Source organism: Osmerus mordax, chromosome 7 (genome assembly GCF_038355195.1).
Source record: "Osmerus mordax isolate fOsmMor3 chromosome 7, fOsmMor3.pri, whole genome shotgun sequence".
In the NCBI taxonomy this organism is placed as follows: Eukaryota; Metazoa; Chordata; class Actinopteri; order Osmeriformes; family Osmeridae; genus Osmerus; species Osmerus mordax.
This window is the reverse complement of record NC_090056.1, coordinates 7149343-7171909: the sequence shown is the minus strand read 5'-3', so window position 1 is coordinate 7171909 and position 22567 is coordinate 7149343. Positions and strand designations below refer to the sequence as shown.

The 22567-nt window shown below is 48.6% G+C and overlaps 2 protein-coding genes across 7 annotated transcripts in view; one reads left to right on the top strand and one right to left on the bottom strand.

Moving 5' to 3' along the window:
• The window catches only part of lrp1ab (low density lipoprotein receptor-related protein 1Ab), an 82303-nt gene extending 71114 nt beyond the window's left edge, over positions 1-11189 (top strand). The window contains exons 68-89 of the mRNA XM_067239669.1: positions 212-328; positions 1246-1352; positions 1606-1738; positions 1928-2050; positions 2249-2371; positions 2512-2649; positions 3061-3198; positions 3401-3520; positions 3660-3946; positions 4198-4376; positions 4642-4748; positions 4881-5000; positions 5152-5328; positions 5532-5672; positions 5842-6015; positions 6325-6486; positions 6623-6794; positions 7160-7258; positions 7662-7738; positions 7858-7951; positions 8874-9018; positions 9259-11189. Of these exons, the coding sequence (XP_067095770.1) occupies positions 212-328; positions 1246-1352; positions 1606-1738; positions 1928-2050; positions 2249-2371; positions 2512-2649; positions 3061-3198; positions 3401-3520; positions 3660-3946; positions 4198-4376; positions 4642-4748; positions 4881-5000; positions 5152-5328; positions 5532-5672; positions 5842-6015; positions 6325-6486; positions 6623-6794; positions 7160-7258; positions 7662-7738; positions 7858-7951; positions 8874-9018; positions 9259-9396 (3071 nt within the window). The 3' untranslated portion in view covers positions 9397-11189. The remainder of the gene's footprint in view (positions 1-211; positions 329-1245; positions 1353-1605; positions 1739-1927; positions 2051-2248; positions 2372-2511; positions 2650-3060; positions 3199-3400; positions 3521-3659; positions 3947-4197; positions 4377-4641; positions 4749-4880; positions 5001-5151; positions 5329-5531; positions 5673-5841; positions 6016-6324; positions 6487-6622; positions 6795-7159; positions 7259-7661; positions 7739-7857; positions 7952-8873; positions 9019-9258) is intronic.
• Positions 11190-11325: 136 nt separating this feature from the next.
• The window catches only part of fmnl3 (formin-like 3), a 33597-nt gene continuing 22355 nt past the window's right edge, over positions 11326-22567 (bottom strand). For 2 of the 6 annotated variants that reach the window (XM_067239662.1, XM_067239667.1), the window contains 17 exons: positions 21482-21556; positions 21278-21388; positions 20995-21144; positions 20344-20445; positions 19745-20114; positions 19310-19402; positions 19096-19220; positions 18449-18651; positions 18040-18343; positions 17864-17944; positions 17594-17723; positions 17264-17424; positions 16981-17082; positions 15982-16074; positions 15715-15838; positions 14710-14829; positions 11326-13037 (listed from right to left, as the gene is read on the bottom strand). In XM_067239662.1, coding sequence (XP_067095763.1) covers positions 14738-14829; positions 15715-15838; positions 15982-16074; positions 16981-17082; positions 17264-17424; positions 17594-17723; positions 17864-17944; positions 18040-18343; positions 18449-18651; positions 19096-19220; positions 19310-19402; positions 19745-20114; positions 20344-20445; positions 20995-21144; positions 21278-21388; positions 21482-21556 — 2316 coding nt within the window. In that variant the 3' untranslated portion in view covers positions 11326-13037; positions 14710-14737. Of the gene's footprint in view, positions 13038-13769; positions 13785-14098; positions 14147-14709; positions 14830-15714; positions 15839-15981; positions 16075-16980; positions 17083-17263; positions 17425-17593; positions 17724-17863; positions 17945-18039; positions 18344-18448; positions 18652-19095; positions 19221-19309; positions 19403-19744; positions 20115-20343; positions 20446-20994; positions 21145-21277; positions 21389-21481; positions 21557-22567 lie in introns of those variants that run through there. The other 4 variants (XM_067239665.1, XM_067239663.1, XM_067239664.1 and 1 more) reach the window with 4 other exon arrangements.

Below are 22567 nucleotides of genomic sequence, written 5' to 3'. Positions count from 1 at the left end.
AGACCATGACCCTGTTTTGTGTGATTGTTCTTTTTCTGGCGTGATAGTTGTGGATGGTCATAGCACGATGCTTGCTTTGTATTAGTGCAGACCACTGTTGACTTTCTAAGGTTGTCTATTGCCTGTATGCTGCGTCATGTGACAGAGTTGATGTGGTCTTGCTGCTGTGAGTCATGTGACAGAGTTGATGGTCTGGATGCTGTGTGTGCAGATGAGAGGATGTGCGAGCCCTACCAGTTCAGATGCAAGAACAACCGTTGTGTGCCTGGCCGCTGGCAGTGTGACTACGACAACGACTGTGGGGACAACTCTGATGAAGACAACTGCAGTAGGTGTCCCTGACACACACACACACACACTCTCCTTGTCCAAGGTGAGATGTGTTTTTTTAAGTGTTTTACACAGGAATGTTGTCTATTATTCAGTATGTAATGCCCTTACCGTGCTAAGACATTCGGCCAACTTAGCGAGTGGTCCTTATGGTTTCATAGTTGTTGTCTCACTGACTTAGTCCTTGGCTCCGATCCAACATGCTTGGGTAGGGCGAGGCCTGTGCTTCTCAGCGCAGCTCGTACCAATCCAGTCATGTCAGATCAGTGCTCAGTGGACACACAGTCCACATCCCACTTTGACACCTCCGACGCATCTCACCTCATCTGTTGTCTGTTTCATTTCACACCGTCCCCACGGCCTCTTCCAGAGGTAGGTGTCTCCACTCTCATCCCTCCTCCTCTCCTCCCCTCCCCTAACCTGCCTCGTGTTCCCCATCCCCATCGCATCCCACTCTGTCCCAACCTCACCCTGGTCATTTATACCCCGAAAGGAATCTGCTACCACAGCTGGGACAGGTCCGACGCAGAGCTCCAGATCGACGTTTCTAAAATGTCTTAAGGAATGTTAATCGTAGTTAGCATTCAAAGTACTTTTTCATAGATGACCTTCATTAGTCATGATGTGTAGATGTGTTTTAAGATCCAGATGATTTGGCGAAAAGCATTCTACAGACAGACTTTTACTTCCTGACAACATCAGTCACTTTAAAAGTCGGTTTGTGTAGGTTGTGACACGGAGAACATGTGGATGGTTTGGACTGCGTGTCGCCCCGTGTCGCCCTGGTTCAGAGAGCTCCTCTTCAGCCTCCCTCCTGCATGTCCGTCACACGGCTCCTGTGCTCTCCCTAGTTTTGTGTCGTGTCTCAGCTGTTCTACCAGTTTACCATGTCTGACGGCGGACCTCTCTCTCCAGCTCCTCGCCAGTGTTCGGAGAGCGAGTTTGCCTGCACCAACGGTCGCTGCATCGCTGGGAGGTGGAAGTGCGATGGCGACCATGACTGCGCCGACGGCTCTGATGAGGTACCGTAAGCTAGTGACTTAGCTGATCCTCAGCGATCTGTGGCGCACCAAAGTGTGCGAGCTAACAGGTGGAATCCTGTTATTTTAGGTCACATTATAGATTCCAGACTAGTTATACGTTTGGCGACAAGCTTTTCAAAATCCATTTGAATCGATAGGACAGGATACATGCGGACTGGATTATTCGCTGGGATTTAAACCCCGAAGCTTTTGGAATATTCGGTGACGGCGGTGTTTGTGCTTGCGTCCTCAGCACGGCTGTGACCTGAAGTGCGACAGTGACCAGTTCCAGTGTAAGAATGGACACTGCATCCCCATCCGCTGGCGCTGCGACGCCGACGCCGACTGCATGGACGGCAGCGACGAGGAGAAGTGCAACAGCACCGGTGAGTGTGCGAGGAGGCTCACGCTCGTCCCGACGTGCGTCGGTGTGGGTGTTTCCGCAGGCGAACGCAACACCAATAACGGACGCGCGTCATGAATATCGTAACTCCTTGTCCTGCTCATCACCGGATGCTCTTTTAGGACGTGTCAGTAGCTAGGCTGTAACGGTCTCCCTCTCCTCCCTGTGGCAGCTGCGCGACACTGCCCCCTGGATGAGTTCCAGTGTAACAACTCCCTGTGTAAGCCCCTGGCCTGGAAGTGTGACGGAGAGGACGACTGTGGAGACAACTCTGATGAGAACCCTGACGAGTGCAGTGAGTACACCACACACACACACGCACACACACACACATACTCACACACACACACTCACACTTACACACATACACTCAGACCACACTACACACACTCCCACACCCACACCACCAGAGGACACTCCTCTCCACACACACACATCTAGGTCCTAAAGCCTGTTCTGACCTGTTGCTATCTCCTATCTGCCACTCCCCCAGGGAACTTCCAGTGCCCTACCACCAGGCCTATGCGTTGCCACAACGACCGTGTGTGTCTGCGGGTGTCCAAACAATGCGATGGTGTTGACAACTGTGGGGACAACTCGGATGAACTGAATTGCCGTGAGTTGTGGGAACCAGCTGCCATGACCTCTCCTCAATTTATCTCTGCTCATGGGGTTGTTTTGAAATGTACTGTAGCTGTAGTGTGTGTGTGTGTGTAACCAAACTTACAACCGTTTGATGTGTGTGTGTGCTCCCAGATGCCCCCCCGGCTGTTCCCTCATGTGAGAAGGACGAGTTCCTGTGTAGCAACGGCAGGTGCATCAGCTCCAACCTGCGCTGCAACTACTTCAACGACTGTGAGGACTACGGCTCGGACGAGATCAGCTGCAAGACAGGTGCGAGTCTCGACTTGAAGCAGAACTCATGTCTTTCACCACGCTAACGGAAAACCTAGTGAAAACATGATCCCAGTCAAAGGTGTAAGAACTCCTTACAATCGAGAATCTTCATTGACGCTTTAAGTTCTATGCGGTACTTTTGTCTCAACCAAACCAATCCCTTAAATGAAAAAGCGGTTAGCATAAAAGTGTGCTTACTATACATTCTAATGCACAGTGTTTTGAAAACAACATATAAACTTAAACCGTAATGGATTCAACCCCACCATATATACCGGTAGCTAATTAATGAAATGTGGTGGTCAGTAATCCCTTCACCATTTATGTGACAGCAACACACAGCAAACAGTGCTTGGTAGCAACCCTAGCTAACAGTCCGTAATGGCTGTGTGTCCGTGTGCCGTGCAGACACCAAGCTGAACGACTGCAGGAGTAACAGGACCCTGTGTGGGGACGGAGACGAGGCCCACTGCATCACCAACGGGACGGACTCCTTCTGCTCCTGCAAGCCAGGCTTCCAGAAGACTGGACACAACACCTGCCAAGGTAGGAGACCACGCCCTGGAAGCCGTGTCTGTCCGAGTTCCGTCACTCTGGATTCTCTGTCAGAAGATGCACGTGCTGCTGGATCTAAGAAGCTCCTTTATGTCTTGTAGCACACGCCAGAAGAGGACAAGTCTGTGTTCACTTATTTACTAACCGACCCGTCACCGTTTCCCTAACCTGTCCTTTTCCTGACCTGTCTCAGATAAGAATGAGTGTCAGAAGTTTGGAATTTGCTCCCACATCTGCAACAACACCAAGGGCTCCTACAAATGCAGCTGCAGCAAGTACTTCACCAAGATCAACGACACCTGCAAGGCAGACAGTAAGGACACGGTTCTCAAATGGCTCATTTAGCCAGACTGCCAAAGGCCAAGAACTTGTCAAATAAACAAATGTGTTTGTGTGTGTTATAATTGAAGCAACTGCTTACATATTTCCATGCGTGTCCCCCTCCTCTCCAGGCCTCAACAGCAGCAGACAGGTGCTGTACATCGCCGACGACAACGAGATCCGCAGCCTGGACCCCGGCATGCCCAACTGGCGCTACGAGCAGACGTTCCAGGGCGACGCCAACGTGCGCATCGACGCCATGGACCTGCACGTCAAGACCAACCGCGTCTTCTGGACCAACTGGCACACGGGCCGCATCTCCTCCTACGAGCTGCCCGGAAGCTCCGCCCCCTCCGGCCCCTCCTCCAACTCCCACCGGCACCGGCGCCAGAGCGAGGGCGGGGTCACCACACTGGAGGTGAGGCTCGGCACGCCCACGTCACATACCAGGGGTATCTACTATATTGACTGAGGATGCGGCCGCTAAATATGATTTTCTTAATAAAAAGTGTGTGTGTGTGTGTGTGTGGGGATTAGTTACGCACACAAAAACATGACACATATTCTTACAAAGAATGAAAAAAACACATTTGACACCCAAGATTACAAGACCGTTCAATCCCTGTCACAAACAAACTCCAGCCAGTGACTGTCTCCACACCCCCTCAGATCCCAGAGCTGAAGATGCCTCGTGGTATAGCTGTGGACTGGGTGGCCGGTAACCTGTACTGGACCGACTCTGGACGGGACGTGATCGAAGTGGCCCAGATATCAGGCCGCAATCGGAAGACCCTCATCTCTGGCATGATCGATGAGCCCTATGCCATCGTGGTGGACCCACAGAGAGGGTAAGAGACCACCCAGGACAGGGAAGATGTCTTAAGAAATCCCCAGTTGCCAGTTCTACTTCCTCTTTGAGTACTCCTGTTTCCTCGTTTTCTCGAGGTAGTACAGGATCTAGCATACTTGTGTTCATTAAAGTCCTCTTCTTCAGAGCTGCTATTATGGCCAGACCTGTGATTGATGAAAAGGAAGGATGCCTTTCAGTGTTCACATGTGGCCGGCGTCTCGTGCAGCTGCAGCTGTTTTGACCGTGTGTGTCTCTGTTCCCAGGACCATGTATTGGGCAGACTGGGGTAACCACCCCAAGATTGAGACAGCAGCCATGGATGGAACCCTGAGACAGACCCTGGTCCACGAGAACATCCAGTGGCCCACAGGTCTCTGTTAGCGTTAGCATAGCACCTCGCCTTATACTCCACTGTAGCCTAGCATAGGCTAGCATTGTGGGATTTATAGTATTTCAGTTGTTTTATGGTCTACCTCGCATGGTGTCCTCCTCTTGTCTGCAGGTCTGGCGGTGGACTACTTCAGCGAGCGTCTCTACTGGGCGGATGCTAAGCTCTCCGTGATCGGCAGTGTGCGTCTCAACGGCTCAGACCCAGTCATCGCCGTCACCAACCTCAAAAACAGTTCAGTTCACTTTTTTACTCCTAGATAACCTTGAGCTTTTCATCAGGATTCAGCTTTACGGACGACATTGATTCAATTCTTTCCTTCAATAGAAAATATGACAGAAAGCCGTGCCAAAAGTATAACATTTCCCTCCTCTCTCCCGACCAGATCTCCTCCATCCTTTCAGCATAGACATCTTTGAGGACTACATATATGGGGTCACGTATGTCAACAATGTGGTCTTCCGGGTCAACAAGTTTGGCAAGGGCTCTGTTGAGAACCTGACCACTGGCATCAACCACGCCACAGACATAGTGCTCTACCACCGCTACAAACAGCCTGAGGGTGAGATCTACTATCTGACTACATCACAGGTCACCCACTTGTTCCCCATACAGGCCTGGTTCCCCAGCCATAAACCAAGCCTCGTCTGAAACAAAGAAAACATGCCCCCTAGAGATTTACTGACCATCAAAGTGAATGGTCAACACATTTTTACGTGTTGCTTCATCTGTGTGCTGATTGGCTGTTCCCTCTCTGTGTGTCAGTGACCAACCCATGTGACAGGAAGAAGTGTGAGTGGCTGTGTCTGCTGAGCCCCAGCGGGCCGGTCTGCACCTGCCCCAACGACAGAGTGGCTAACAACGGCACCTGTGTGGAGAGACCGTCTCCCACACAGTCTCCATTCTGTGAGTACACACACACACACACACTAGAGTAGGTACTGTACACCGTGTATACCCAAATAACAACAGTAGCTTCTGCATGTGAAGGTCTTCATATAAATACAAACTATACTCTGTCAATAACTCCTCCTCTAGCCCTAACTCTCTCCCGTCCTCCCTCCCTCTCCCCCAGCCCCGCCCGCGGGGACGTGCACTGTCCAGTGTCAGAACGGTGGCAGCTGCTACCTCAACGCCCGCCAGCAGGCCAAGTGTCGCTGCCAGCCCACCTACAGCGGGGAGAGGTGTGAGGTGAACCAGTGCAGGGACTACTGCGAGAACGGGGGCACCTGCACCGCCTCACCCACAGGTACGGACCACAGCGTGCACACACACAAGGACACACGCATACATAAACACACTCGTAAAGCCACCAACAAACAAACACACATATCTGAACAGTAACATAAACACACACACACACACACAGACCACAGTGTATTTGAAAAGAGAGCAGCCCCTCAGTCTAGCAACTTTTAACATATACTGGTACTTATATAAAGTACTTTTGAAAATACCTCACAACAGAAGCACGTGTATATATCTGGGCTCATCCGGGTGTAGACAAACGGCACGTTCCTCCCTGAGAGTACTAACCCAGCTCCCCTCCTGGTCGCAGGTTCGCCTACCTGTCGCTGTCTGAAGGGCTTCACCGGCCCCCACTGTAACCAGCAGATCTGCCAGGGCTACTGCCACAATGGAGGCAACTGCTCCGTCAACCAGGGCAACCAGCCCGCCTGCCGCTGCCCACCCGGGTTCCTGGGGGACCAGTGTCAGTTCAGTGAGTGTCTGCCCTCCCTATCGCCCTCTGCTGGCAGGATGACTTGAATACATTCAGTCATTCAAAGGAAGGGAAGGCTGTTTTAGAGGATTCAGACTTGGTGTTTGTGCTAACCCGCCGCCCTCCTCTTCCTCAGCCAAGTGTGAAGGCTTCTGCGAGAACGAGGGCATGTGTCTGCAGACCGACAACGGTACCAGGCTGTGTCGCTGCCCACCTCAGTTCCTGGGGCCCAACTGTGAGCTGGACAAGTGTGTGTACTGTGGGACGGGCAAGTGTACGCCTAAGACTACTGGAGAGGTCACCTGCAGGTACGGAAGGGCCCGCCGTGTCCCATGCAGAAAGACACTCAGACTAGTCACGCACAAGCCACTGGAATCTACTGTACTCTGTTCCACCCACGTACACAAACCAGTTTATTCCATCATATGAACTGCGTATCCATTACATTTGACTTTTTTTTCCCATGAAGCAGACACTTCTATCCAAAGCGACTGGACAAGTACACATAGTGAACACAGCATATCATCAAGGAGTAGAATTGCACCGTTCTAACAGTATTTCACTGGTTAGTGTAGAGGACAGCCTGTTTTATTTCCTACAACATGTGACTGGGTGGTAATCCTGGTGTCTCACTGTCTCTTCCTCTGGCCGGGCCTGACTGCTCTCTGTGCAGCTGTAACGGCCTGCTCCAGCCCAGCTGCTATTCCTGTCTCAACTTCTGTCTCAACGGCCAGTGCACTGTGGACCCCCGCTCCCTACTGCCCCAGTGCAAGTAAGATCACCCTGCATACACACACACACACACACACACACACATACACACACTGGGCAGTCAGACCATAGCAGCAGGACCATAGGGCTGTCTGAAACCCTTTTAGTCTAGTTACACTTTCAACTGTGTGACAAAAAAGTGTCTTTTTAGTATCTATGCTATATAAATATCTTAACTGCTACATTTGTGGACTCCTAATGCAATGCAAGGAAGATTTTTTCTTTGATAGTTTTTAATGCCGGGGACAAAACAGACTTTAGTTTGAAATGTGCTTCAAAAAGTACTGAAATATTGTGTTTTTATGAATGAGGTATCCAAGCTTGTCAAGGTGTTGTGAAAGCTTACGAAGACCCCAAAGTGTCAACACTTTCTTGTGAACCTCTACACTTTGACGTGTCTGTAGGTGTCCTACTGGATGGACCGGCTACAGGTGCAGCGACGCTGTCTTTACTGATGCCGACCCTCGAGGATCCAGTGGAAGTAAGATTAATGAGACCAGTAAAGTACCTTTGTTGTATCAATGCCTGAGCCATTCATAAACCTTCCCGTCTCCTCCTGACCCTGCACCCTGATCAATATGTTCTTCTTCCTGTCCCCAGGCACGGCCTCCGTGGTCACCCCAGTGCTGCTGCTGCTGTTACTGGCACTGCTGGTGGTCGGCGCCATCTTGTGGTACAAGAGGAGAATGCGGGGGTATGTAGACAGACTTGCATGACTTGTTCCTGGGACTTGTCTTACTTTACATCTGCTGTCTCTACTCCACGCCATTTCTCTCTTTCTCACCTTCCTCCTTCTCTTCCTCTGTCCCTCCCCTCTCCTGTGGATAACCACTTCTTTCCTGTCCCCCAGGTCTCTATGGCCCGGCAAATCTCGTTCCCGACACTCGCGGTAACTTGATAGGGTTCCATCTTTTACCTGTCTCCTTTGCCCTAAATTCCTCACAGCAACCTTCCATTTCCCTACTGTCCAATCAGAGCGACCATACTGTGTTTTGGTGCAGTTGTTGGCTGGCCTCTCTGTCTGTCTGTCCCCTGCCTGCTCTCTCCTGATGTGTGCAGGGTCTCCCACCCAGCAACACAGGGACCCGTTAAGACAACCTGATAACAGATTGGTTGTTGAAAGACCAGCAGAGGCCATGTTCTGTCTCCCCCTCCCTTTCCCCTTCCCATACCTCTTCCTGTTTATGTCTATAAATAGATTGTGTATCCTATCTGTGGCAATGCTGTGCCTGTAATTGTACAGTAGCAGTCAGTGTGAAAATCCAGCATTCTCCTTAATACACACTTTTACACAGTAATATATTGCTGAGTATGTTCAAATGGCCTTTTGATCAAAGCTCATTTGTACTACAGTGTTGCTACAGCAACTCTCCATGTTTCTGTGTTGCCTTTTCCATGTCTGTGAGTACATGACATCAGTTGTGTACTGAATGTTGTTGACTGTGTGTCAACGTTTGGTGTATGCTGGATTTTTCTCCCTTTTTTATTGGCTTGACTAGAGGCTTTCTTGGCTCTACTCGTGTGTGTTCATGTGTTGCCCTTTTCCTGTGAAGCATGAATGCTTTGAGGTCACTGTCTGATTCTCTGTGTGTGGATGTGTGTGTGTGTGTTCACAGGGCTAAAGGCTTCCAGCACCACAGAATGACCAACGGGTCCATGAACGTGGAGATCGGCAACCCTGCGTACAAGATCTACGAAGGAGAACCTGACGACGATGCTGGGGAACTCCTGGATTCAGACTTCACTTTGGACCCAGACAAGGTACACACACACACACAACATATGTACATGTACACAAATACACTGGTGTTCACACTGCTGAATCTTTGAAGGTAACAACAGATTACCTCAGAGGGAATCACACCTAGAAACCCACATGATAATACATTGAGCTAAAGTGGACACACGAAACATGCTTTGACATGTTGACTAAAAGCTGTTAAAAACGTGTCAGTTCAGCCCGTGACTGAGCCTCCATGTCCCTCTCTCTCTCTCCTGCAGCCCACCAACTTCACCAACCCTGTGTACGCCACCCTGTACATGGGAGCCCAGAACAGCCGCAACTCTCTGGCCAGCACTGACGAGAAGAAAGAGCTGCTCTCCCAGGGCGACGACGACATGAGTGACCCGCTGGCGTAGGACAGCACTCTGCCTAGCGCCTCGCCCTGCCCTGCCCCCCATTGGCTGAGCATACAAACTCTCTTCAAATGCCTTTTACCAATTGGAGAAAAAAAAAGGAACAAACAAAAAAGAAAGTGAGAACACTGTATAAAATGTATAAAATGAAGGACTACTTTTGTATGTGATTGCAGTATTATATTTTGTTCTTTGACAAATAGGGAAAATAATTCCTCCGGAATGAAAAAGGAACCATTTTATAGACAGTACTCAATTCTCTTTTTTTTTCCCCACCTCACCATTTCACTGCTCTTCCTCCCCCTCTTCATCCATATAGCCACTACCTCTGTGCAAATTTAAAGAATAGAGTGGTAGAAAAAACCAACAGTGAAATAATTTTAAATTTTTTATTTTTGTATGAATTGTATAGGGGAAGACAAACATTGTTCCATTTCCGTAAAACTGCCTAAAGCATTTGTTGAAAGATGCAGAGGGGAATGGAGGGACGAGTTGGACGCCTGGTTATGAATGCTAATGGGACGCTGGTTTGGTTTACGTCACTTTGTGTCTGTGTCCTCTGTTAGAGCTCTGGAGGTAGACCAAGGCTGCAAGGCATCATGGGAGTTATGACCCTGCACATGCACACATGGAGTCAGCATCGTACAAATGATGTCCATTCTGTTGTCTCAATGAACAAAGTGATTGTCTTTTCTTCCTTGCACAGACGAAAGTTCTATATATATATTTACATATATATAAACATATTAACAATGTGTCTTGAACAGTATACCCAGGAATACAAACACCAATAACGAATAGCAGTCAATAATTGTTTTATCACTTTTTTGGGGGTCTCTGTATAAATTCTGTGCTACGCTTACATGTCAGTGATGAATGTGTGTGTGTGTCTGTATGTATCGGATGAAGATGATTGTAACAAAGTGGATGTTCCAGTGTCAAGACTCTGGGATGGCTGTCTGTGGCCTTGGAGGAACAGAGGACGTTGTCCTGGATGGGAGTTGTAGTTCTTCAGTGCACCAGAAGGATCAGGATCGCAGTAGAAGCCTGAGGTGTTCACTCGGTGACGCTGCCACAACACAAGCCTCAGTGAAGGCCTGCCCTCTTCTGGAACTCTCTCTGACCAGAACAAGAAACTTGAGAGAGACAGCATATAGCTTTCGTCCTTAGTCTGTGATTGTAAAACGCATTTCAGGAGATGGTATAGAGCCAGAGTATGGTACGTCAGTGGGAGTTTCACTTTTTCAGTTTGTTTTGATGTACGTAATTACATGCCTTTGTCATTTCATTCCGATACTCATTGTTAAGTGCATTCGGGGTAGGTGGACTGTTAGCTCTCTGATTGCCCCCCTGTTAATTCCTCTGCCTTGCCGCTAATGTAAGGCTTCTGTTAGCTTGCTGTCTATCTGTCTGGGACAGTCAACTGGGCGTCCCTGTCTCACGCACTGCCGATCATGCTGCTTCTAACACAGATTATCAGCCATATCTGCCATAAGTACACCGCATAGTACTCCAATAAAATGATGCTATGGCTTACTCCTTCTCTCTATAACAGTATTCATTCATTTGACTTTTGTTTTTCAAATTCCTGCTCTGTAAATTTTTTCCATTGATCCATGTCAAATTTGAACAGTCGTTTGATCATTTTGGGGGAGAAAATTATGATTATAAAACCCACAGCCACGTTGTTTGGTTTATGATTTCATTTCTTTCTTTTGATATAAGAAAATAAATGGATTTTTATAGTAGAAATGCATGGTTGTTCTGGCCTTCATTTAAGGTGGTCGAGGATAACAGAAGGGATCTTTGGATATATCATGACAAAAATATACAAAATACTGTATATACATTGTAAATGCATTTAACAGTAAGGCACATTTACTGTTTCTCAACATCCTCTAGGTCTTATAGTCAGAGGTGAGGAAACATCTGTAATTTGTATGTCACATACTCTGTTTATTATGGAGGAGGTGGGGTGGAAATGATCTTTTAGATGACATACAACAAGTAAGAAGAGGCACAATTGCATTCTTAAAAAAACAAAACATAAAAAGGCTTGGAGTCAATGATTTGCATGAAATGTACATTAACATGATCAGAATGTCCACCGTAAAAGTATCTCATTCAAAGTTAAGGCATTGTAAGTAGTGTAATATGGTCTGTCCCTTTACCGGAAATGCCATATGGATACACACAGATTGTAAGTCTTAGAGTGCACAATCATTTTGCTTCCTCGATGGCTATTAAAAACGGAAATGTCATTTTTATAACCCTGAAAGACAGATAGCTTTAAAAACATGTTTGGACTCTGAATAGGCACGCATACCTCCTCTTTCAGGTAAGTTTATCGTCTGGAACTTGTAAACGTAACAGTCATTATAGAATCATCTTCATTCAGTTTGTTAGTCACTTCCTATGTGTCACCAACAGGGGGACAGAAAGTGTTGTCAGGTACACATCGTTAAGACCAACTTGACAGTTATTTTTTCTTCTTCATAAACAGAGCTCTTTCCCAAGGTGTTGTGGCCTTGGGTTTGATTAAGTGTGAGTCAAAATCCCAGGAGGTAACTGAGAGGTATCCACAAAGGAATGTCAAAAACCCAGAAGAATTTAGGAAAGACATGAGATTAATTAAAAACTGAACTGAATTGAATCCTTTTAAGTTATTGTTTCAGGGGTTTAACTCTTATCCATTGCATATTAACTTTACAGTATTCAGCAGAAACGTTATAATACAAGGCAATTAAACATACAATCTTGAACCAAAAGACTTCAAGGATACAAAGTATGGCTGATTCACAAAACAATAATACTGTCTACACAAAAGGCACTTCTTTAGCAAAGTAAGAAAGACACAAGAGGAAGTTTGGCTTGGCTAGCTTGTCTTAAGAAACAAAACAAAAATCAATGACTTAAGTGAATGAGCTTTCTCCTAGATGAAAGATAATGACCAAAGTAGGCTCTACTGAAACATGGCACACAATTCAGTCTAGGTATGTCCAGTAAATTGCTTCCAACACTCAGGATAATATGTTTTCTAAAAACCTGTGATAGGATGTCTTGTGAAGGCAAGCCGAGGATCCTGTGAAACAGCCTTTCCAGAACTAAGGAGACACGCTGTGTGCTTGGCCTCGCAGTCTCTATCTTCCTAGGATTGCACAATGTTTGGAAAGGCATGATGATGGAGTGAAGATCCGCTTTGGAAGGCACGTGTGTCCGTAGTGTCCAGAAGTCTGGGGAGATCAGCCTGTCTTTGGCACAGCTCTGCCAATTCTCGCTTGCAGCGCAGACACACTGCCGTTTCCATCTTCAACTCTGAGTGTGTGTGTGTTTGTGTCAGAGTGTTTTCAATAAGAGGAGAGTAGCCCACCTGATGTCTGTGCTTTTACTAGTACACCTGCTCCTTAAGAATCTCAATTAAGGATCTCCATAAATAAATAAATACCCCTGTGAGATAAGGGTCATTGGTTCACTCCTGTGCCCTTCTCAGTCTTTGTGAGCTGCAGCCTCAGGGGTGGGTGGGACCACGGAGGGGGTTACAACATGGGTAGGGGGGTTTAGAGGGTAGAAACAAGTGGTTTAGGGTCTCTTCCAGCCACTCCGGATCAGGGCGTCGGCTCGCAGGAAAGGCTGGCTGCGGAGATCTGTGAGTGGGTGAGGGAGAGAGGGGTGAGACACAGGGAGGACACATGTTAACAGGGGGATCACCCTCTGGTCCCATAATGGAGTCAATCTCAGGTTTGGGACTACATTAATTGGTAACAACAAACAAACTTATTTGGTCATTTTCTGTGAGGGTGCAAGAATGGTGTATGAGCAAAGAGATTTTGTCACTTGTATCTTCAAAAATACGAATTGGAATAAATTGAAGAAATCATCCAGAGAATGACTACATCCTATGGCTTTGAATTTCAATACCAAAATGTGGAAGAATGGCACTAATGAAAATGGAATCTAAGGCTTTTGGATTTTAGTAATTGTGTAATTGTGACAACAGACACAGTAGCAACACAACATTCAACAGTTTGATAAGAATACAGTCATGGCAGACAACAAGCTCTTGGAGGTTCTGTGCTAGAGAGTGGCTAACACCCACCTAACAATCTCAAATGTTGGCTGTGATAATAATACTATTATTATTTATGAGTAAACATGTTGATATTTCTCTACATGTAACCCCAAGAAGCTTGTCGACCACAGATCTGTTTGGCACACCGCAAAACACAGTTAGCAAGGACACAACATGGCAGACACTGTTGGCAGGTGAGAGGGGGATTGACACTGAACAACATGCAACACATAAATGGGGGTGTGACAATGGAGGTGACCTGAGGAGTTGGAACAATGGATAGTAGAAAGACCTGGAACTATACTACCTCTGAGGGTCCTTCCTGGAAGGCAAAAACAGATGGTGGGGGAAAAAAAAGGCCTGAGGTTTTTACTTCTGCTTCTCTTTAGGGAAAGAGAGACTAAGACCATTTGAAATGCGGAAGAAAATGTATAACTGGGGCTATTTGATTGTCATGGCAGCAAAAGCACTGTTAGTGGAAGCTCTGTATTGTCCACTGTCAAACTATCATCCAGATTAGCTGTGTCTGCTGTGGAGTGTATTCTGCATCTGAAGCGCATCGCTGAAGCAGCTGACATCACAGGCAGACATGAGCTCAGGGCCAAGCAGGCTAGGGCGTGAGACTGCCTTCCTTACCCGGGCTTTAGGACTGGAAATATATACTGTCATTAATCTTCTGTTGGGCTGGAGAGGTAGATAGAATAAAGAGGAGGAATGGTTGAGGAAAGGATGGTGCAGTGTTAGGAAGGGAAAACCAAAAACCACCACGTTAGTCATATGGAACAAGGCTGTCTAAACCAGACCAGAGATCTAGCCAAACCTCTTTATGCAAACATCTAAGATGGCCGATGATATTGTCAAGCTGTGGAGTACATCTAGCATTGATTTCCATGCCCATGCTATGCTAGATGCTTCCGTCGGCGTACAAACATTTCACATTTGACCAAATATATACAGAACATATATATATATTCACATTTGAACATGATCAGGCATGGTCAGTTTAAGCACTCAAGAGGTTTGGCTAACGTCTATCCTGAGATGCCAGGTAGAGGACTTTTGAGGTAGATCATACAGTCCACATGGCCCCCAATGACAGCCTTGGTTAGTACAGGGAGGAGGACCAGTCTTAGGGGTGGGTGGAGTGACAGAGGGGGGGGGGGGAGGAGGGGAGGAGTGGGGGTGCATGCCGCATGCATGGTCAGATGTGAAGGGGGGGGCGGTTTAACGAGAGAAACCTGGACAACCTTGGCGTTAGGGGCAGGGGAGGAGGGGCTAGCAGTTGGAGTCGTCACAGAGGTTCGCCTCACAGAAGAACCGCGAGCCGCGCTTAGCGGTGCGCGCCGTGAAGGGCACGCTCTTCAGCACTGAGGGGAGGGAAGACAACACGTCACATCTGACACACAAGCTGGCCTGGGCTGGCTGCTCTCTCTTCATCCAGGAGCTCCCCTGATCCTGCCGCCGCAGGAGAGGACCTGGGGCTCCTTATTACAACTATCTCTCCATAACGTCCCCCTTATTTATCTTTGACGACAGGAATTTCAGCGTAGCTACACTTTTGTATGTGGCTTTATAGCATGTGATGTTTATATAAGCCCCATATGTGTGTAGGGAGAGAAGAGGCATCATTCACATCAATAACACAACGTTAAGAGAACGCTCAGCTCCATTCAGATGTTGATTAAAAACAGTTGGCTGAGACTCGTGTGAGATGGTTAGTTGGATTGTCCTGAGGTGGAAGCCACACGGAAGACACATTGCACCTCCACCAACATCCAAGCATGGGGCCATCATGACTGAAGCTCATGACACTATTCACAGATCCAATGTCTTGCCTATATACATGTGTATTTAAATGACTGGAACAGTACAGGGCTCAGTACAATCAATCTTTTCCTTTACTTCTACTGCCAAAGCAGAGCCTTCTGTTAGCTTGTTGCAGTTTTTTGCCTACAGTTATCTTTTCCCCACTCTTTCGCTCGTGAAGGACTTTATACACGAACTATTCTTTATACATAATGAGCTAAAAAAAGGATTGGTTCCATTCCATCCCATGAATGACATAGCAGACTCTATTTACAGAGACTCGCTGACTTGCTGTGCACTGTGGTCTGGGCGTGGTGAGGCCTGACTCTGGACCACGTAGCACAGAGTGCACTGCAGGGGGGCGGAGCAGTGGAGGACCACGGTCATCTGGGGGCCGGGCCTCCTGGGGCCTCCGGCGCTCGCAGCGGGGGTCCTGCCTGGCCCACCTGTGATGATGTCCTCGATGGTGCCGTCCTTGCCCTCGTACACCGGCCGGTGGTCCTTGGCCTGTCTCTTACGCAGCTCGGCGATGAGCTCGTTCTGCTGCTGTCTCTTCTTGTGGGCCTGGACCTGGTGGAGGAGGAAGGAAGGGGACACGTGTCACAACCTGAAACTTTAGCTGTCGGGTTGAGGAGGGAACTGTCAACTTGATATCAGGCACTGTGTTTTCCTGCAGGGTTGATTGTGTTTGTGTTGAGATGTGTGCGCTCTACCTTGGGGTCCTGCTGTTTGGCCTCTTGTGCCAGTAGCTTCTCCCGCATGGCTTCCTCCTGCCTCTTCCTCTGGTCATTGTCCTCCACTGCGTCCTGGAACACAAAGAAAAAATGGCCTCTGCTGAGGGGAGGAGACTGCGGCTTGACAAACCAACAGTCCAAACTCAAACCGAGCCAAGCTGCAGAGACAAACCACCAGCCCTTAGACTGGAGGAAACTGGCCTGGCGCTGAGGACACGGCGTCATGAACGGTCATCGATCTATTGTCACTGTCTCTCTCACTCTCACACACACACGCACACACAAACAGGAGAATACATAGACAGTCAGGAACACACTTCACTACAGGAAAACACACATTCACACCCATGTGTACGCAGGCACGCACACGCACACACACACACACACACGCAAACGGATCCTTGTGCTTCACGTTTCCTCAAGCGGGTCCATAAATCCAGCCCCAGAACAATCCCAGGAAGAGCGCTGTGTGGAGGGGCAGGGTGGGGCAGCCCAGGAGGTTAAAGGAGGGGGGGCAGGAGGCCCAGTCTAAACAGCCCAGCTGCAGCTCTGAGCACAGGCCCAGCTGGGCCTTCCTGTTATTTGGCCTATGCCTCCACACAACGTCCTGTGGCTAACACACACACACACAGTCCTCTCTGCCCTGCACTAAGAGGCAGGGAGGAAGACAGAGACAGCGCCCTGACTAGCAACCCTGGGGACATTCCCAGAGGACCCTGAAGAGACATTTACATTTAGTCATTTAGCAGACGCTCTTATCCAGAGCGACTTACAGTAAGTACAGGGACATTCCCCCGAGGCAAGTAGGGTGAAGTGCCTTGCCCAAGGACACAACGTCAGTTGGCATGACTGGGAATCGAACTGGCAACCTTCGGATTACTAGCCCGATTCCCTCACCGCTCAGCCACCTGACTCCCTGACAGCCCCACCTGGTCCATGGCAGAGAGTAGGGAGACAGAGTCAGGGGTTCACCCTCACCTTGTAGGCCTTGATGAAGCGCACAAACACGGGGAAGAACACCGAGGGAGGGGTTGTCTTGGAACTCTCCCCAAAGTAGTTCACCACGTTGTTAAAGGCCTCCTGTGATTGGATGAAATGGGAGTGGGTAGGGCACAATGTTTGTAAACATGACAAAAAACGGTCGGTGCAGGCTCACGTCAGGGATCGAGCTGCGTTTGTGTGTATTGCGCTTTGATGTGACGTATCAAGGGAGACGTGTGGCTTCTGGTTGTGTGTCATCGAGGGGTCGAAAAGGGCGTACCTCGGCCATCTTTGCGTCCTTCTGCACCTTGTCCAGCTGGGTGTCACTGGTCTGGAGGAAGCCCTTGAGGACAGAGTGGTCATGGAGACTGCACTCTCGCCTGATCAGGTCCATGCCCTTCCCGAGCTCCCGCACGTCCAGCAACACGTTCTCCAATGACACTACAGACACACACGTGCACAAAGCACCAAAACACACACATTCCTCAATATGAGTTCATATTCCTAATTCTGCTGCATAATTCTGGCGCATGCAGTTGTAATACAGAGTGATAGAGGGTTCCCCTCTCTCTATATCTCTGCTGCTGCCTGATGGGGTCTGTCAGCACACCTGCTGCAGCTTTGTCCACGAAATGCAGCTCGTTGAAAAAGTTGGTGAGCTCAGGGTATTTCTCCTTCACCGTGAGAGCGATGTAGTGGAGCAGAGTCATCTTCCTGTCCGTCGACTTGGTGTCCAGCAGCTGTTCCGATTAGAGACACGCAGGGGAAACGTCAGCCGAGCACTTTAAAAACCAAATCCTGTTTACCAAATAGGAAGTACTAACTGTGAGGACTCACAGAAGCACCTCTCGGAGATGTGGACCTTTTGACTCAAACTTACCAGGTCGAGACTCTGCAGTTTGAACCCGTACACGGAGCCTCTCTTGCTGCTGTTCATGTAGTTTCCCAAAGCTAAGATGATCTGTGGAAATACAGACGGATTCATATTCACACCCTCAACATACAAACGACTTCTCAAGTTCCTGAAGACACAACCAGGCCGAAACAAACCCTCACCTCGAGCATTCTCTTCAGCTTTGGCGAGGACTTGACGGAGGCGGACGCGGCGATGATGGCGTTGAGCTGGGGGGTGAGCATGTTGACGCTGTCCGAGAAGTTTCCCACGAAGGTGATGATGTTCATGCGTTGGGTGAGCCTCTCGATCTTGCTGAAGTGCAGCATGAAGCGGTCCTCCTCGGCCAGCTGGTCCAAGGGGCGGCGCTCCCGCTCGTACTGACGCATCATCTTGGTCTCCGTCTCCGTGGGCAGGAAACGCATCAGGCACTCCATGAAGTCCACCGGCAGGGCCTTCAAGTCGAACCTGCGGACCCCAGATGAATCGTCACTCTCCCTCGTCATTCACGATTCTCGCTGAAAAACAGTGAGGGGGTAACTACGTGATCCTGAGATCAGAGATGGAACGTACTTCTCGATGGCTTTGCAGATCTCCTCCGTGCTCTTGTGGGCTTTGCGGAGCGTGATGGCCAGGTTTTTGGAGCGGTTGGCGTCCAGCAGGTTGATCTTGTTGACGGCCTTCTGGGACACCTTGCTCTTAGTGCAGGTAAAGTCCACTATGGGACCCTGGGCTCTGGTCTTGAACAGCTCTTCAAACTTCTCCAGGTCCAGCTCCTTCACACACACAACACACACACACACGCACACGCACACGCACACGCACACACACACACACACAGGACACACGGTTAACCCAATGTCAGTTTTCAAATGATATCCTCATTTCCATGTTGTGGTCTTACGATTCATATGTCTAAAATTTGTGTGACGTGTGTGTGATATAAGGAGTTCGCACAGTAACTACAACAACAACAACCTTTATTTATACACATTTAACACAATACAAATTGATCCAAAGTGCTGTACATCGTGCATAGCAGAACTACGCTATGAAACAACTATTAAAAGTTTCTAAAAGCTAAAGAATAAAAATGTGTTTTTAGAGTAGATTAAAAAATATCCAATGAAGGAGCAGACCTCACATGATAAGGGAGAGCATTCCAAAGCTTTGGCCCAGCCACAGAAAAAGCCTGATCAACTAAGCTCCATTGGACTCACCTCTAGTACGCGCTCATCATCAATCTCATGGAAGACAGTGCCGTTGATCTGGTTGGGTTTCAGAGCGGTCCAGTTGAACACAGGCAGACGGAACTTGGTCTTGATTGGCTTCTTGATCCTGATAACTGCACACCAACACAGTACATGTTATTCAGGTAGAAGCTAAATGTTGTCGTGGTGTGCTATGTTGAACATGACAACTCCTGACTCTTACCAGACAGGCCCAAGCTGAGGATGACAGAGGGTGAGGTTCCTGGTAGGGGTGGGGCCAGAGGAGGTGGTGGTGGGGGCATCGGTGCATTCTCTCCTGAGATTCATGAAACACATCGTTACTCGGTACTCAGTAAAGCAAAATCAGTCTGACAAACATTGGACCACCATTCACAATGTTAGCCTGCGCTGGCTGTCCACCCAGCTGTTTCCCTGTGTATGCATAGAATCTTTCTGTACCCAAACTCAGAGGAAACACCCTTTAAATTTCCTTTTCCTGTCTCGACTGGCGGGGCCCTGCTATGACCCATCACCTAGCTGAGCTCAGAGGATCACTGAAAATAGACGTGACCTCATCCGTAACCCTGTGTCCCTACCGTCTGCCGACTTCCACTATCTGACACGATGTATACCCAGGCAGTAAGTCATGAACCGGTACCTGAAGCTGAGGGGAGAGGCGGAGGGGGAGGAGGTGGAGGCGGTGGGGGTGGAGGGGCCTCCGTGGCTGAGGGAAGGCCGGCCTCAGGCCCCCCTGGTCCGACCGGACCAGTCAGACCGGCCGCGGCCCCGAACGAAAAGTGCCCGACATCCCCCGGGGGAACCCCAGGGCCACTGCCCCCCCCTCCGCCCCCCACCAGGGGCTCGATGGCGATGTCCCCGTCGGGCTTCTTGCGGAGGCGGATGGTCCCCTGCTGCTCCAGCTCCAGTAGGCGCTTCTCGATGTTGAAGTGCCTCTGGTAGGCGGCGTCCTTCTCCTTGATCACCCTGCGCAGGGTGTTGACCTGGGTGTTGGTGGACTCGTACGTCTCCTGCACCAGCACCAGGGGGAGGCAGAGAGCACAACGCCCCAACAACAACAAAAAAAACATCACAATCCAGCCGGTTTTTATCCCATTTCCTGCTGATCGATAGGACTACAAAGCCTTTTGGGATCACGTCTACATTATTGAGATGATGAGCAGAGACGCAGTCGTCGTTGACGAATGAGAGTCAACGCTGTGCGGATGTGAACGTGCACTGCGGTGACGGCCAGCTCACCCTGATGATCTGCAGGTCCTTGTCCTTCTGAAGCAGCAGCTTCTCCAGGTCGGCCACCTTCATCACCGTCTCGTTCTCCACGTCCAGGAGCTTCTCCGTCACCTGAAGTCAGGAGGACGAGAGAACCACAGCATGCCCGGAAAGTCAACGGAAAGAGAGTAGCGGAGGAATAGAGACAGAGGGGCAGGAAGATTCACGTATCGATCCAGAATCCACCAGAACGGGCATCTCTCCCAGACCCACTCTGACTACTCATATCTCTGCTGCATTAATAAGAAATTAGATTGAACCCCAGGAAAACAGCATGACACAGCATGAAACTCTGGCTGACACAACTTTCACTTTTGCATTAGGACTGATAACAGGTTTCAGAGGAATTATTGGGACTTGTCTGTCCTCATCCTTCCCCTAGATGCCATGCCTCATGAAAGCACGGTTTGTTCGAATACTCCAAGAATGACAGTATGTCCGTGACCTTTTTATGCAACCTTTTCAGTTCTGCACTGCTGTGTGGGATAGTGTGGCATCTGCCGATAAATAATGAGTTTTTAAACTGAATTCACACTGTAGCGATACAGATACAACTGTTTGGAGAGTAATTCCAAATGACCAGGGTCCAAAAGTCCATAGTTTAGTTCATGAAGTTCTTACGTGGGATAGGTGCTCCTCCAGTTCATCCACCTTCTCCAGGGCCACATTCTTAGTCTCTGCATCCTCCAGGAGCCCGCCCACGTCAAACACATTGTCCAGATAGGCCTGGATCTGCACGGACAGCTTATCGCTCTCTGTGTGTTTGGATTTCTGCAAGGGAGGACAGGCTCAAATCAATCTTTCAAAGTTCTAGCTTTGCGGCAGAGCGTAATGTTCCTGTACAGTTCACTGGCATGTCTACATCTTGGTCAAGGTGTCGGTTTACAGAGTATGGCCTGCTTACCTCCAGGTAGTCATCCAGTCCCAGCTTGGTAAACTCATATTGCAGGTGAACCCTGAAGTTCATGTCTTCTACCGAGTGTACGACGATGTTGATGAACTGCATGCAAGCAACCTAGGGGACAGACAGAAGGATTGGGTTTCTGTGAACTTGCCTGCACAGCCAGATAGATGATCCCAGTCATGACAGGAGACTCAGTGCCTTTACCATGAAGTCAATGTTTCCATCCTCACACCGGAAGTAGTCCATCAGCTTCTCAAAGCGATGCTTCTCTTTGCACACCTGAAATGCAAAGTCCATGAAAGTACAGGAGCGATGCACTTGGAAAACATGTGTTTGTGATTTGCAGAGCCAGCCAAACATAAGTCATAAAGGTACTACCCTAAATCGCATTCCTCGACAATTGGTAACGATTCATTGCAGAAATGTTAACATCTGTACTACCTCAGCACCTGATTTCTCTTGCTTTATGCTAAATGTACAATACAGAGCTGCTATGATGAACAGCACAGCCTCGGGTTAAAATGAACATTGAGAAGTACGTAAGCTGAGGTCAACACACTCGCTTAGCAGTGAGAATGTTTCCTAATGATAGGAGTTCATGGGAAGGAGAGTGAGTCAAAATAAGGCAAAGGGATAGAGATCTCTCCAGACTCCCACACAAACAAGCTGGAGAGAAAGAGAGAAGGAAAACAAACAAAATGTTCTCAACCTAAAAAAAAAGTATTTAATAAATGGAAAATACCACATCCTCCTACTAGATCCCCATATGATGGCCGCAAGATGCTATTTCGCAATTAACACAACTCAAATGTGGTGAAAAAAAAAGACAAACTGGAATTGATGGCTGTCTTGAAAAAGTGTCATAGAGAACAGTCATTGTGAATTACAGTAGCGTTCTAGAAATACCACTGCGCAGTGGTGGCACCCACATTGTTTTGACTAGCCAATTGATTAGCCATCATAGCTTTTCGGGGCTAGGATTGCTGAGTAATTGGCTTGTTCCGGTACTTAGATGAATATGTGGGCAGAAATGAGGAGGCTAAGAAAACCTTTGTGGTCCACTGGCCCCTGCCAGGGGAATAGATTCTTATCACTGGCCATGGTCACCTTACTCACATCTGGTGCCTTCATGAGCCTAATAGCCTTGGAGCGACCACTGTAGGGTTCTGCTTACACCCTCTGCATGCTAGAATCCCCACAGCTCCTCAATCTTCACTCCTCTCTACATTGGGCCCCTTCATGCGCTAATGCACCCCATTGGAGTCGGGGGGAAATGACTGAGCCATTTTA